We start from the raw sequence: 16,456 nt of genomic DNA on the forward strand, positions 1-16,456 counted from the left end.
GATTGGAAAAATGAATAATATTGGACTTCATTCACAAACAGGAAAAACAATGAGTATGTGTAGAGTATGTTTTCATTTTTATAAACAATATACATATAACTTAAATATATAAAATGGTACCAGAGACTATCTCTTAGTGTTGGGAACCTAAGACTAACTTTCACTTCTCTTTGCTTGTCTTGATTTTTAAAAAATTTTCTGTAATAAATGTAATTATTTATGTATTAAGATAAAATATATATATAAGGAAACATGTATATAAGGCAACCAAACAGTTACCTTGAAAGTTACTAACAAGTAACTTCACAGAGTAAATTAAAATAATTTAATTGAAACTACAGGCCTTGATAATGTACACACAGAGGGCAAAATTGTTATAATCATTGTGAATTTTAAATAGTACTCAGATTCTGATCTCATAAAATAATAGGATAATAATTATGAATCAATATTTAAAATTTAATATACCTATCAAGCAATAAAGTAGAAATTATTTGTTATCTCTCTATAGCTTTTGCTGCATATTGGCTTCAGATCTGACATAGCTAAATGGAGCATCAGACAATTATGTCTCATCTATATGATTAATTCATCCAAATATTAGGAAATTAAAGCCACAATCTCATCTGAGTCTAAAACAAGCAATCAAACTTGTCTTCATGTTACTAATGAAATACAGCCTAAATAGAATCTAAATAGCTTTATACATATTGAATAAAGAAATAGGTTCAACTGTAGTCAGATTTAAAATATATGTAAGTTAGAGTAGAAGACCACATCCTTTAAAGCTGTGCTGTCCAAGACAGTAGCCACAAGCCACATGTGGCTATTCAGGACTTAACACATAGCTAGTCCCAATTAAGGTGTGCTGCAAGGGTAATCTGCAGACCAGATTTCAAAGACTTCATGTGAAAATGGAATGTATTGTATCTCAATAATTTTAAAATATTGATTATATATTAAAATTATAATGTTTTGAAGTATTGAGTTAAATGAAATATACTATTAAAATAAATTTCATCTTTTAAAGAATATTTTAACATGGCTACTTAAAAATTTTAAATTATCATTATATGAGGTTCAAATCTGTGGCTCGCATCATACTTCTATCAATGCATGACCAACGCAACCGATATATGTACATGCTTGAAGTGGTATAGTGTGAGGGAAAAGCTGTCAATTCAGATGAGCAGAAGAAACTCATTCAACTGTTCAACTATCTGCTACCTCAGAAACTTTGGAGAAATTCTTCACTTTCCACTTAGCTGCAGTTTCTTCATTTGTAAAGTCATTTTTTAAACGGGCTGTATTGAGGATTAAAATGGCATATACCTGTCATGTCATTTAACAGTCATTAAATATCAACAGTATCCCCTTCACTCTTTAGATTTTAAAAAATCTGTGTTTTTGTTTTACAAAAACAACAGGTATGCCAAATTATGTATAATTTTACCTCCTGGAGATAACTGTTGTTATTGCTTGTTTAGATAAACTTCCAGTCTTTTTTCTGTAGCTTTATAAATGTAGATGTAACACTTTCAGAAGGAAAAGGAAAAAAAAAGAGAATTCACTATTTTTCAGACTAATTTCTAATTGCATAGCAACTTATTGCAGTTATTTGTACCATTATAAATTGTTTAATATAATTATTAACGAAAGTGGATATATCATAATTAATGGAGATAATCCTCTAATTGTTGGCTATTTTGTCACCTTAAGGATTTTGCTATCACGAATGAAAGGAAAAAAACAATGTTGAATATCCTTGAAGCCAACTATTTATTTCACATCTATGATTGTTTTCTTTAAGATTATTTCTAAACAATTACTCACCTTTATAAAAATTTTTGATGACATAGTGTCAGATTGCTTTCCAAAAGAATTTATATACCATTCATGTATGAAAATGCCCATTTCTTCTATATTTTCAACTTTGGATAATTTTTTATGTTTTACCATTTTATAGGTAAAAATCTGAGTATTTTAAAAAAATTTTATTGCTTTGATGAGTAGAAAGGTTTTCATAAATTTCTTTGTCATTTGTATTTGGAATTCCTACCCAGAGTTCTATAGACTGCCACTATGACATCTATTCACCTCTCAGTACCCGTACCATGTACTGTGTGTCTCTACCTGTTACTGGGGTAGATGAACTATCTGTTTGTTCCTCTATTTGTGTACCAAATCCCATTATTGGATTATTCTTATTAGTATCAAACAGAGTAATATTTCCCCCATTTTAAGCAAAACAAAAGACAAATCAACAACATAAAAGTCTGGCCCTACTTTCTTGCTCTCATTTACAAAGAACTTCTCAGAAGAGCTGTCTATACTCATTGTCTTCAATTCTCTCCTCCCATTCACTTAAATCAAACCCAATTGGGCATCTGTTCCCACTTCTTCAATGAAAATGGTTACCAATGACTCAACAGTTGCTTATCATCTCGAGCAAACAGTCCGTTATCAGCCATATTTATTTGACTTAGCAGCATTTATTCAGTGATCATCCCTCCTCAGCTAACACTACTGACCACTTCTTCTCCATTTGCCTTCCAGGACAGTACAGTTTCTTGGTTTTCTTCATATCTTATAGACCTTTCCTCAGCATACAGTATTGGGTTACCCCTCTCCTTGCTGATGCTTTAATGCCAGCAGACCTAGGGATTCATCTTTGATCTCTCCTTTGTCTCTTCACTCACTATTTTGGTGATCACACCCATTTTCATGGTGATGACTCACAAATACGAATCTCCAGCTCAGATCTCTCTCCTGGACTCCAAAGTCATATAACTGACTTCCTTCCCAGAATCTGTACTTGGATATCTGACAGGATCTCAAACCCATATGTCTAAACCGAAACATCTGGTCTTCCACATAGCACAACCCTACTTTTCTTATACTCTTCCCTATCTCAGTTGATGATAACTATATCTTCCCAGTTGCTCAACCTCAAAAATTTTGATTATTCTTTTGTTACTCTTTTTCACATGCCTTTTGAACTCTTCAGCAGATGCTGTTGGTTCTACCTTTAAAATATGTTCAAAAGCTGGCTATTTCATAACACCCCCACTTCCTGATCCAGGCCACCATTATCTCCCATTATCTCCATTACTTTAGTAACCTCCTAAGTGTTCAATCTTTTCTTGTCCCTCTCTACCTCCATCTTAAACACAGCAACTCCCAAAGTGATCCTGCTAAAACACGTTAGGTCTTGTTACTCCACACTGCTCTCACACTTTTACTTCCAATAGCTTCCCATGTCAGAGTAACATCTAGTTGCTGTAGCTCAGGGGAAATAAGGTTACTGACTGGTACAAACTCCCATCCAGAGCCTACCTTTGGATATGGGGATAGAGTCTTTTTTTTTTTTTTTTTTGGGGGGGGGGGGGGATAGAGTCTTTCCAACCCAAACCAATGAGCTGCTACAAAATAGAAGGAATTAAAATAAATGTTGGGGTTAACCATGCATCCACTGCCTTTAGCCCAATGAAAATGTTATAATTTTAAAATGTCCCCTCAATATTTCAACTTTCTTATGTCATAGCACCACACATCTGTTTAAAATAAGCATCCACTCACTTGTGTAGGTATGTACATATATGTACACAATCTATATGAATTCTCATAAGGCAGCTAGAAGCAAAATGGGAAATGGCCATATCAACATAGTGGCAGGCACTGGCAATCTATAAGTCCAATTGATATTATAGCTAAACATATCATTCATTTTGCAAATTAGAATAGTACATTTATGTGACTTACTGCCCAGCAGTCACAGATTGCTGATGACAACCACCTCTGTATTTATTCAAAATAGTCCATTTACTCTTTTTTTTCTCCTCAAAGAAAGTACTCCTGAAAACTCATTCAATTTTATTGATGCTTCATCATTCATTACAAGCATTTTTATAAAATAGTCTCTTCAGTTAATGTTTACATGTAGTTCTTATTTGGTCGGGATACATGTATATATATGTTGCTTCCCCTAAATATTCTAAGCCTTCTAAAAGGCAAGGACATATTCTAGTCTAGTCTGTCTACTGTCGCCCCTACCAAGGAGTTTAGCAGAAACCTCTCTATGTTAAGGATTACTCAATAAACATTCACCAAGTAAAAATATCAGTAATTATATAAAATTTATTTTGGACAATTACATGTGGCAAGCAGACTTTAAACTAGAATGTATGAACCTATATTTCTCCAGAGTGGATTCCTACTGCTCCCATAACATGCCTTGCCACTCTCACCTTCATTGTTTTCACCTTTAATTCAACTCAACTGAACAATTATTTATTTGAAAGCTACTATGTGCCAGGATGTGCTAGGTGCTAAGGTTCTGCTAGGTGTTAAGGATACAAATATTGCTAATAAATTATTTTGTCTTCAAGGGGTTTACAGTCTAATCATTTAATATCCCTTCTTAGAATGTCCTCCCTGCTTCCTTTCTGCCTTTTTCTAATCCTACTCAATCTTTAAACTCTGTAGTGAACTTTACTTCCTCCACTAAGCTTTCTTAAGCTATTTTTCCATCAGTGTGTCTTCCCACTGCAGAAATCTTAGCATGTAATATATTTTCATCTTATTCTCTATTTAACCTGCAGTAATGACAGTGGAACTGTGAATCTCAACTTTTTCTGAGTGGTACAGCACTGTACAAAGGAAGAGCAGAAACTGAGTTCACATGACAAGGGAAGTAGGAAAATGAGCTGTGAAGGATAGGTCTTAGTGGAAAGTATCCACTTAGGCTACCAAGGCAAACTTGTCCATGTTTAGGAGCTACTAACCCAGAAACACCAGTCTCAGCCAGATTTCCTAGTGGGCCAAGATGCATCTGGGAGGAAAGGTAATAGGGCAGTCAGCATGCTTAAAAAGGAAGAAGTTAAATTTACCTAGCCACAAGCAGCCTGATTATAATCCATCCCCCAGAAAAACAAAAGAATAAAATTTTAAAAAACATCTTCTTACTTGATAAGCTCTAAAATCTCTTCAACAAGGTTGGGATGGGGAAGGAGAGAGGATGTTTATTTTACAATTAAAGACTTCAACTAAGTTCATGGTTGAGTTAGCATTTCATTGTGACTGAGTTTCAATTAAAGTGTAATTAATTAATTGATCCGCACATATAAATGATATATTATTAATTTCTTTTCTGAGCTTTACTGCAAGGTAAAGGGATGGAAAAAAAAGAAGGCAGAGAGACAAGGGAGGGCCAGGGCTCTTACAAGCCTAAAAAGTGTCTGCCCAAAAACATGTGACAATCCCCACAGAAATGTAAGAAAAAGTGTGGGTCAGGAAAGATTCAGGCTTCATCTGAGATTGCCTCTCCAAGTATGTGAAGACAAGTAGAAGCTGTACCCAGAGGCTATTCAAGCAAAGAACTCTACTTTAGTAGGATTTAAGGTTTTCCTTGTTGTTACTTATTTCTTAACACTAGCAATTTCATATAAAGGAGTTTCATTTATAGGCAATTCATTAAGAAATGTAAGGAATTCAAAATATTTATTTTTATTCAAAATATTTATTATTTGAATATTTTATTCAAAATATTATATTAGCTTCAATAAAATAGAGTATATATTTTGAAAAAGAGGAAAACTATTGAAGGGACAGATTTATAGTAAATTAAAGTAAACCTTTTACTAAATTCCTTACATTTTTTTTAATTCCTTACATTTCTTAAAAAAAAAATTCTTACATTTCTTAATGAATTGCCTATAAATGAAACTCCTTTATATGAAATTGGCTTCAATATTGGCTTCAATATAATAGAATAAAAGGCATATTTTCCTATGAAATATTCCTCAGAAATTCATATATGAAACACATACATGAGGTAAGCTAATTATCTAACCTACAGTGGCATTTCTGGCTTTGTTCATTTATAATTAATTAAAAGAAGACCCTGCCAAAACTGAATTTTAAATCCCCTAATGTTGTATTTGTCATTCAGAAGAGGACTTGTCATTTTCAGGATATATCCAAAAGTCCATTTTCTAAAAAAAAATTTAACATGTTTTTAAAAATTTATAAAACATATTTTGTGTTTACTCTAGAACAAAATCACAGCGGATTATAGGTAACATAATTCCATGGACACATTTTCCATTTTCCATTGAAACCAATTATTACTAGTAATGATTTATAAATTTCCACTAAAGAAGAGTTTCACATCTTAAAATAAAAATTCATAGTTGCTGAAAATTCATGCTTGAAAACTATTTCTTAACTATGTAGGAAAGAGCTCTGTGAGGGGCATATTTTCATCATGTTTCAATTTTATAAAAATCTTTAAAAATAGTGTTCAGGAAAATTATTTTGGATGAAAGAGAACCCTAATTAAACAAATAATCAATCTAAACATTTATTGATTGACTATATTCTAACCACATAGTAGCTATGAAAACAGTAAATCAGAAGTATAGTAACCCTTAATACAAAAATAAAAATTTAGTGGCAAAAATCTACATAATTCAAGTAGTTTTATCTTATCACCTGGATATGTCTTCTAACTGCAAATCAAACTCTTGAAGTTTCTTTTGATATTTCTCTGTAAAGTTACAGAACTCATGAAGAATTGAAGATTTCAAATCAGGGTATGGGCATTCCAATGTTTCTAATTCCATGGGCAGTTCACTAAGCAGGTTATTTCTTTCTTCTGAAGAATAATCTAGTATCTGAAAAAAATTAAATGACTGTTTTATTTAACACAAGGACAGATTGATAAACAAATTACTATATGCATCACACTTACCCTCATACTCCAGTCTGAAAGATAATTTTCTATTTTCTGTTGCTCCAGACTAAGTATTTCAAAGACAGCTTTCAATTGTTTCTTCACGAAATCAACCTATAGGATATAGATAAGAGAAAGTCTTTTTGAGGACATGTGGAAAAGGCTTCAAGAGATGCCATAGCCAAGCAGTGTTTATCAGAGGGAGCTTCCAGAAACATATACTAAAAATGGGCCTAGGAAGTATGTATAGTGGAGTCATAGCCACTCTGTACCCTCATTTGGATTTTGTTTGTGGTAAGGCAGAGAGCTTACCAGATTATCTCCGGTTCAATCACCCCTTCCTCCCCTTGCATCCTTGCCTCCAATCCCCAGCTGGGCATGAGATTTTTAATGCCTTTAAAAAATATATATTATTTATGAAAGCAATATAACAACACTACAGAATAAGTGAAAAATAGTAAGAAAAACCACCTAGAAGCATACATCTAGTGCCACTATGACTATGGAGCTTTTTCTGTAGCTGGGGGAGGTAGTCAATAAAGTAATAAAAAAAATAGATAAGACAATTATCAAGAAGAGGTAAGTGACATAAAAACAGGGTAATGTAATAGAGAATGACTATAGCTTCTCTCATGTGGGTGATCAGGATAGGCCTCTCAAGGGAGAAGACCTTTAAGCTAAGACTAAGTGACAAAAAGTGCCATCAGTGAGACAGATAAAACAGGTGATACAAAGGCCTTGAGATGAGAAGGAGTCTGGCACGTGTGAGGAATAGATGGGAGGCCAGCCCTAATGTGACAAGGCCCAGGGGAAGGGGAGAAGTGTCAGGTAGGAGAGGAGGTTTGAGAAAGAGACGGCCAGATGTATAGGGAAGAATTATGGGCCAGCAGGAGCCTTGAGGGGATCTCCCAGGTTGATGAATGATCTCTCTGCACTGAGGGTAGAATTCCAAAATGCACTGTGAAGAGGGGCAAGAATGAGTGCAGGTGCAGGAAGACTATTCATGGCCATTGTAACTTTTCAGGAGAGAAATAAGCATGCTTGGATAGATTCAGGGGTATGTTTAAGATATTGAAGAGATAGAATTTGCTATGTCTTCTATTTAAAGACAAGGCACACATTTGTTTCTGATGTCAAATGGTTCTAGTTGGGACCAAAATGAAATATTACATTAATAGAAGTAAAGGTAATATACTGACCTCTTCCAGTACTTTCACTGCATTAAGCTCAATATGTGAGTATGAGTGCTGTGAAATATGATGCTGTCTGTATTTTAGATCTGTTCTCAACTGCTGAATAGGATTTATCACATTTTTAAGATACATGCACCATTGTTCTGATAACTCTTGTTCTATGGAGAAACAAAATTAAATCCAAGTAATACATTATTATTTTAAGTTTCTTTAAGAACAGGTCCTTAGAGCACAGATTTAGCTTTGGATTCCTTTAGAAAAAAGTAAGCAGTTAATAGTAAGAAAACATAAAGTGAGTGGCCCACTTTCATCTTCAAAACAAAACTTCCCTTTAAATATAGGATCAAAAAGAAAAACAACTTACCAAAATTTATAAGGTCAGACAGACATTCATCTCCAATGTTCTTGAGAAAAGATTTTATTTCAGATTCCATTTTACATCTGAAATAGACATTTCCTCCATCAATTTTTTAAAAAATAATCATAAACATATATAGATTTTAAAAACATGTAGTAGTAGAATTTTAATCTAATGTGGTCCCATTCACCTGTTCATTTATGCAGACCATATACTAAATTCCTAATGTGGGTTGGACACTTGCCAGACACTGAGATAGAAAGAAGCATAATGAACACTTCAGGCAGAAGTAACAGCATGAGCAAAGGCAAGCATGTGGCACATCCTAGCATTGCTTCACGTGGAAAGAGCTTAGGGCACTGGGAAGCCATTGAGGGATATTAAGCTGACCTCACCTGCTTCAGAAAGATTCCCAAGGCAGCAAATGGAGGGTGGGCTGGAAGGAAGGGTGGTCAATAAAAATAGAAAATGAAGAGGAAGGGATCAGGTAAAGCTGGACCAATGAGGTGTTATTTCAAAAGTTAAGAGATGATGAGGTCCCGAACTAGGGAAATGGGAGTAAAAGTATGTTTTATTTTTATACACTAATATAAGTAATAAATCTTAATGACTTTTTGTCATATTATTTAAATATGGTCATTTTTAGAATAAAACCATAACCAGCTCTAAGTGGACAACCAAAAACATTGTAGTCTATCCCTTGCTTATAGCAGATTTAATTAAATCATAGAGGAGTTTTGATGTATCATGACTGTTAAAATATAATATTAGAAATGCCATAAAATAGGGGCCTCTGCGTGGCTTGATTGGTTAAGTGTCTGCCTTCAGCTCAGGTCATGACCCCCAGGTCCTGGGATAGAGCCCTGCATGGGCTCCCTGCTCAGCGGGGAGTCTGCTTCTCCTTCCCCCTGCTCTTGCGCTCTTGTTCTCTCTATCCCTCTCAAATAAATAAATAAAATCTTTTAAAAAATGAAATAATATAAAATAAGAAAATAGCATAAATTGCAACACTTTAATACAATGATTATTTTAATTTTTGCATATAAGTCCTTGTCTACATGCTTGTATATTTTAAATGACTATAATGATGGCATATTTACCATTTTATTCTGTGGTTTTTCAATAACACTTTAAGATATGTCTAAATAATTCCCACAATTACCATTCATTTTAATGACTGCACAGGATTCTATTTTATATATGTGCCACCATCTTCTAAGCCAACTCACTTACCTGGGAAAGAGGTTTTATATGTATCTGTAAAGGACGGGTGTTATTGTAGATGAAACTTCACTATCTACTTTTTTAATATACAGTTTTTTGCCAGAAATATATTTGAAACTGTTTCATGGAGGATAGGTGCATAATAGTGGAAAAAAAACACAGAAATTATTTCCTGGTTGAATTGTTTAAACAAAAACAGTACTTCTCAAACATCTAGCTCAGATCCCTTATATTTCATCACCAAGAAAACCATAGTAAAACATACAAGCCAACTGGAGAACTGGGTTTGTTCATACAGGAGACCAACCTGCTACTTGCATGTAATAATTCTAATAAGTTCCATCCTGGCTTCCTAGATGGACACCCAATCCATCTGCCAAGACTAGGCCTTTTCTCTGATTGTTCTACTTTCCTGACAAAATCCAAAACCATTTTACCATGCCCTCACGAACCATGAGACTCTGAAACTAGCTGTGAATATAGGCTAACATTTCCCAAATTGTGTTGTAGAAGACAATAATGCCAATGAGATGCTGGAGTTGGGGAGAATGACATGTTTCTACAGTACAGGATTTCTCAAAAACTTGATTATGCTAAAGTACATTGAGGTTATCCAAAAAGGGTAGGAAACACATTTTCTAATTTATAGGAACATGAAATTCATTATTCTCAACGGAGTATCTTGAAGAATATTTCTGTTTTGTAGAGCATGGTTTAAGAAATATAAAAATTGTGGTCTAGGGTGCCTGAGTGGCTCAGTCGATTAAGTGTCTGACTCTTTCAACTCAGGTCATGGGATTGAACCCCATGTCAGGCTCTGTGCTCAGCATGGAGTTGGCTTAAGATTCTCTAACCCTCTACCTCTGTTCCTCCCCCTAATATAAAGAAATAAACCTTTAAAAGATAAGAGCATTAAAAATGGTAACTGGAGAAAAGAATCCTGCCCTATTCATCACTGACATGCTAGACCAGGTCCTGGATGTTCTCCAAGTTGGAACTTTGTATCACATACAATGTCCTCCCCATCCAAAAAGTGAATAAATGTAGGGCAGCTCTCCGTGCCCAAATTTGCCAATTTAAGTACCTCCTAATGTTATTTGGCCTAGCCTCTGTTACCAACAAATTTGATGGTACTACAAAAAAGCCTCCTGAGTTTTTGTGAGACCATTTGCCAAGATGATATGTTAACCTATTTCCTAGGTCAGCCTAGTTGCAATGCAACCACCTGCAAGGTAAACCAGCCTGGTGATGGGTGTTATTGAAATCTCAGAGTCTACTGTCATAAAGGTCCTCATCCTTCCAAGATGGTGCCGAAGTTAGGTATAGACTCCGTCTCCTCAGAATATCAAACATCCCCAGAGCTGCCTGAGATTTCTAGGATAACCATTTAGTTACGAATTTGGATAGAGTAAGCAAAACATGGGGTACAAGAATGGTAGAGTCAGAAACCATAAGCAAATAATAAGCAAAAGGACATGGATCACAAAATGCAGAGCAAGAGAATATGTTAAAGTTCCATAATGCAACTAACTAACAGCCAGGAGACCTGTAGAAAATTAGGTACCGGGGCAGGCTAAAGGTCAGTCAAAGCTCTATCCCTCCCGCAGGGAAGGAATTCAGCAGGTCAGACAGCTTGGTTTCTTACACTTGGCTATTTGATCCACTTCTCACTTGAAAGAGTCTCACTTGAAAGAGTGAGCCTACGAGAGGCAGAGAAGGGAGTCTCACAACCAGCAGCGAGGGAGGGCACTCAGGAGCTCAGCTTAGAGCATCCTCGGAGGCTCTGAGTTGCACAGTATGAATACTGCTGTCAATTTTATCTTTAAGGATACATGCACAGACATTTAATTGTTGTTGGCAAAACCCCATGATATCCTCTGTTAAAAGGAGATATTTTCAAAATCATATTTTAAAACTAAAACTGTGAGCAAGAGACTGCATGTATTTCTAACAGAGATTTGGTTATAAAGCATCCCTTGTAGGAATCATCATAGAAGTAGTGAAGCATACAATAAATCCTCCAAATTGTATGATTCAACAATACTGATTAAAATAAAAATTGTAATTCTTTACCACATGGCCAATACAAATAATTCCCGCGTTAGCCTCTAAAATCAGTCATTTTGAAACAGGGAAGCAAGTGCCCCTGTGAGAGTATATCAAGTTCTCCGAAGGATGTAGTTTGAGAAAGAATACTAAATACTAAATGTAATTTTATAAGTTTAAATATTAAATTTTATAAATTTAAATATTATATATTTTAAATAATATATACTTGGAAATTTTATGTGTCTAGTTTCTTTAGGATAGATTTCAAAGAATTAAAGTTCAGCAAAAAAAAATATTTTTTTTCTAGCAAGATCAGACCAATTAGACCTTTGGGTGATATGAATGGAACTCTGTGGGGGAAAAAAGCTTCTCAACTCCAAGTTCATGGAACACAGGAGTTAAAGGCAAGTACTCCAATGCCACCTTCATATAAACTAGCTGATTTGCCTTCTGTTAATAACTTTAATCCTCTGAAACTCACAATTGTCACCTGTAAAGTGGGGATAGCATTGATACCTACTCTGTAGGGTTGCTGTAAGGACTTAATGAAATAAAGCATATAAGTTATTTATCATATTACCTGTCACACACTAAATAACTCAACAAAAGTTCAATGTCATTGTAGTCCCCTACCTTCCATGGGCCTGAGATTCTCAAATGGACTCTCTTACGGTTAGGCATAAAAATATTTTACTTTTAATTTTCTATTAAAAGGGAGTACAGGGGCACCTGGGGAGATTAGTTGGTTAAGTGGCTGCCTTCAGCTCAGGTTGTGATCTTGGGGTCCTGGGATCGAGCCCCACATCAGGCTCCCTGCTCAGTGGGCAGTCTGCTTCTCCCTCCTCTCTCTGTCCTTCACTCACTCTCTCTCTCTCTCTCTTTCAAATGAATAAATTTTTTTAAAAATCTTTTTTAAAAAAGGAAGTATAGGTTTTTCTTTATTTTTTTTTTCTTTTTTTTTGTGGGGAGAGTATAGATTTTTAAAGGTTAGAGTCAAACTCCCGATTTTCTGGTGGTCTCTAAATTCTTCACAAATCCAACCACTTCTCTAACTTTTTCTCCTTTCACTACTAGTTTTTAATTTCACTGAAAACATCTTGAAATGAGTCTATTTTCTAGACTAACACAGAAAATTATCTTAGAATTCTTTTTTGCCCAGTTTTCAGTCCTTCTAAGTTTCAAGACATTAAGAGTATTACTTGAAAGCTTCTCCCTTTCATTGCCTTTGTGTCATTCCAGGTCAACCAGAACTATTTTCTTTTTTTTTTTTTTAATTTTTATTTATTTATGATAGTCACAGAGAGAGAAAGAGAGAGAGGCAGAGACATAGGCAGAGGGAGAAGCAGGCTCCATGCACCGGGAGCCCAATGTGGGATTCGATCCCGGGTCTCCAGGATCGCGCCCTGGGCCAAAGGCAGGTGCCAAACCGCTGTGCCACCCAGGGATCCCCCAGAACTATTTTCTATATGATATGTATATACCTCTTTTATCTAGCTCTAGTTATGCAAATTTTGAAAAAAAATTTCTAATGAGCTTAATCATACTCTCCATAAAAGGTGACTTTCTGAGAGAGAGTCTGATTTGTTTTTATAGCAGCATGGTAACAAAGTCTATGTCATTTTGTTTTTCGATATTTTAAGTTATACAATGATGTAAAAGCATTTCCAATCATGAACCTTTTAGTTCAAAGGTATGAAAATCTTGCAAGAATAAGAAACTCCTATTAATTTGAAAAGTACCTACATCAAAAGCAAAGTTAATGATCTTTGAAAATTTGACTTAGAATAAGATCACAAAATGATCTAGTTTGATATAAAACATGTGATTAAAAATATACATTTTTAAGACCATACTTAATAAATACCACTATCATTAAAACTAGTATATATCCCAAATGGAGGAGAAACACATCCGTCTTCTCTTTTTGCTCTGACCTTTGAAAGAGATTTACTTTTCAGATAAGAATTAAGAACAAGGATAAAATCATGATTTTGTTACTTCATCTTGAAACAAGGGCTGGAAATAATAACAAAAGTAAAAGATGCAAATTGACCAAGCTAGTCATGATGTAGCTACATCTAGAAAGCAGTCAACAACTTGAACCCCTTTCATTTGTTCATTTATTCATTCAGTGAAAGCATTTCTATTTTTCCTCCTATGAATCCTGTGATGAAAAGATGGAATTGATGGGATGTTGGCCCTGTTTGCCACTTCATAGGGATGACAAACTTGGAAACAAGCAGGATAATTCAATGTGCTAAGGGCAACATGAATAATTACAAGTGTGACAGATTGTGTAGAAGAGTAAATGATCAGCACATATAGAAGATTATCTATTTTTCCTAAGGAAAGCAAAGGCCATATTAATGTCTTCACTAGATTCCAAATTAAATTGAGGACATGAAGGAATTTTAATTTGACTTACAAACTGTGTTTTTATTTTAATAGTTTAATTAACATGGAAGTCCTAAAACATCTAAATAGATGTCACTCTTAGCAAATTTCATCTTATAGAGATTTCCCTCAGTTCTTACCTGACATCAGTTAGCCTTTGGTGCTCCTGCCACCACACTTGCTTGTGTTGTTTTATTAGTGTTTGTTCCTTAGATATCTTTGAAATCTGCACTGCTTTTCTGATCTAGATTTAGAGGAACAAAAAAGGAGCTATCCCAATGTTTTCTAAATGTGTTTTCCACAACGAAATTGTTTAAGTTAAATATTTATCCTTTTTCAATCGTATCAGTGCAACACAAAATCCACCTTAAAATAAGTAAGTCATTAGACAAAAAGCAGGAAGGTGAAAGAGAAAATGATTTGGAATACCATCCAATTTAAGAGTTGTTTTTAAAGTATTTATGAAAAGAAAGGTGAAGTAATTCTATTCTCCTTACATACAATAAAAAAAATACCTTAGTTCATATTCATATAGTCTCAGAAAATTTTTCAAGAGCTTTCCATATATTTTCTCATCTTTTTCATACATCTCCCCTGCCAGGCATTATGGGCATCATTATTCCCATTTGACATATGAGGACACTGAGGTTCAGAGAGGTTAAAAAACCTGGTCAAAATCATAAAGCTCATAAACACCGGAAATACATAGAACCTTGGTATTCAGGTTGGCTTTTATATGATCCTTCAGCAGAGGACAGGGAAAAGTCATTGGATAAGTTATTAGAAATCCTGGGCTTTAGTCTCAACTTCAGGACCTACTAGAAATACGACCTTGAACATGCAATTTTAATTTTCAACTCCATGACTTCATAAATAAAGTCTTTAAAAATTTAGGCAAATATTTTTAAAATTTAGGCAAATATTTATTTGAAGGAAATTAACAAAGAAAAAGTGGGGAAAAAATCACATAACCTTGAAACCCACATTTTTAACTAGATGTAAGTTTTCCCCAAATTTTATGGCTTTTAAAAAAAATGTAGCATGTAATTAGTGCTTTGGGGTTTGTTGGCGAGTTGTATCAGGCCTGGGTCAGCTTGCCTTGACATCCATTCTTGGCCATCTCCCTGGTCTGCTCCATATCACAGAGCAGCCTGTATTTCCCAGACAACCCAATTCACTGGCTGCCAGCTGGTTTCAGCCAAAGGGAAACACTGGTTGTAGGAGATTGAAGGGAGGGAGGAAAGGAGAAGCCAAAGAATTACTCTGCCTGCCTTCTCTCCTCTCAGACTGGTGTCCAGGAGCATCTGCATCTTCTCCATTGCTCTAATTATTCCTGACAGTTACACTACAGTTCCAACAATTTCTGAGTAAACTCAGCCCACAGAATTTTGTACAGCCCTGCTTTTTATAATGTCCCTCTGACCCTTTTTATAATGTCCCTAAGCATGGCAGTGACTTCTGCTGTTGTTAACCTCTGTATTGCTTCATGGCAACCCTGTTTGGCTTCTCAGCTCTACACCTGTGTAGCCAACCACTTCCTGCATTCAAAACCCCTCTACTGAAAAAAAAAAAAAAAAGATCCTTCTACTCTAATTCTACTCTAAATCCTCAATGTCTGTTTACTGGTTACATTGATATTCATGTGTTCATTGAATTCACATATTCCATATTAATACTTCTAAACATCTACAAAAGTGCTACTCTCAAATCAGAAGTTTGATGAAATATGCATATTTTATTTTTTCTGGGTTACTAGAATACTTAGTACACAGAAAGCCTTAACAGATCAATGCTGAAGATATAAAAACTTCAGAAGACAAGTCCTAAAAAGACTCTTCATAATGCATGCTATTTTGAGCTGTCATTCACTGATTGCTTTAACCTTGAGTTTATCTTTCCACTGTTCTGGTTACTGATTCAAAATTAGGGATATAAGAAAACAAAAACACGGAGTCAAAGTCAAATTTTTCCCTCAGGAGGTCTTAAGAATGCCGTAATTATGAAAAATACATTTAAATAAGAACAGGACACTGCATAAAAACATTCAGCAATCCTTATCCTAACCTACTGAAAACATACTGTCCATAGTCCATAGTGTTTCTAAAATCTGACACTCTAATGTTTGCTTTAAGAATGTATGAAACCCATTCCAACTACTTGCCACCTACAGCCTCTAAAGTTTGTTGCAGCAGACGCAACTTTTAAAATTAGATTTCTCTGACATATTTGGTCCATGTTGTACAAAAAAATTAAAACACATTGGTGAAAGATGTAGACACATTTTTACAGCTTAAAAAAATCAATGCTATTGCTTTGAGCCCAGGGAAAGACCAATTAAATAGACTATAAAAGTCAGAATAAAGCTACTATTTTTCACTAGACACTTCCAATATTTTAAAGAACATCTTGAGTTTTTGTAAGTTCACTCATTGACTCCACTTCTATCCTCAGGCCAAATATGAAGAAACATAAAGTCTTAAAAGAACAAAAAGATTTAGAGTTGTA

At 34.8% G+C, this 16,456-nt stretch overlaps 1 protein-coding gene across 10 annotated transcripts in view; it reads right to left on the reverse strand.

Annotated features, from left to right (window-relative positions):
* CCDC148 (coiled-coil domain containing 148) overlaps positions 1 to 16,456 on the reverse strand; it is a 279,432-nt gene that overhangs the window by 195,717 nt on the left and 67,259 nt on the right. For 7 of the 10 annotated variants that reach the window (XR_005990690.1, XR_005990691.1, XM_041774269.1 and 4 more), the window contains 5 exons: positions 14,092 to 14,195; positions 8,291 to 8,367; positions 7,933 to 8,084; positions 6,752 to 6,847; positions 6,493 to 6,674 (listed from right to left, as the gene is read on the reverse strand). Coding sequence is in view for 8 of the 10 variants with exons in the window: in XM_041774269.1 (XP_041630203.1) it covers positions 6,493 to 6,674; positions 6,752 to 6,847; positions 7,933 to 8,084; positions 8,291 to 8,367; positions 14,092 to 14,195 (611 nt within the window). In the remaining 2 variants the exon portion in view is untranslated. The remainder of the gene's footprint in view (positions 1 to 6,492; positions 6,675 to 6,751; positions 6,848 to 7,932; positions 8,085 to 8,290; positions 8,368 to 14,091; positions 14,196 to 16,456) is intronic. The other 3 variants (XM_041774274.1, XM_041774272.1, XM_041774273.1) reach the window with 1 other exon arrangement.

Source organism: Vulpes lagopus, chromosome 11 (genome assembly GCF_018345385.1).
Source record: "Vulpes lagopus strain Blue_001 chromosome 11, ASM1834538v1, whole genome shotgun sequence".
Lineage (NCBI taxonomy): Eukaryota > Metazoa > Chordata > Mammalia > Carnivora > Canidae > Vulpes > Vulpes lagopus.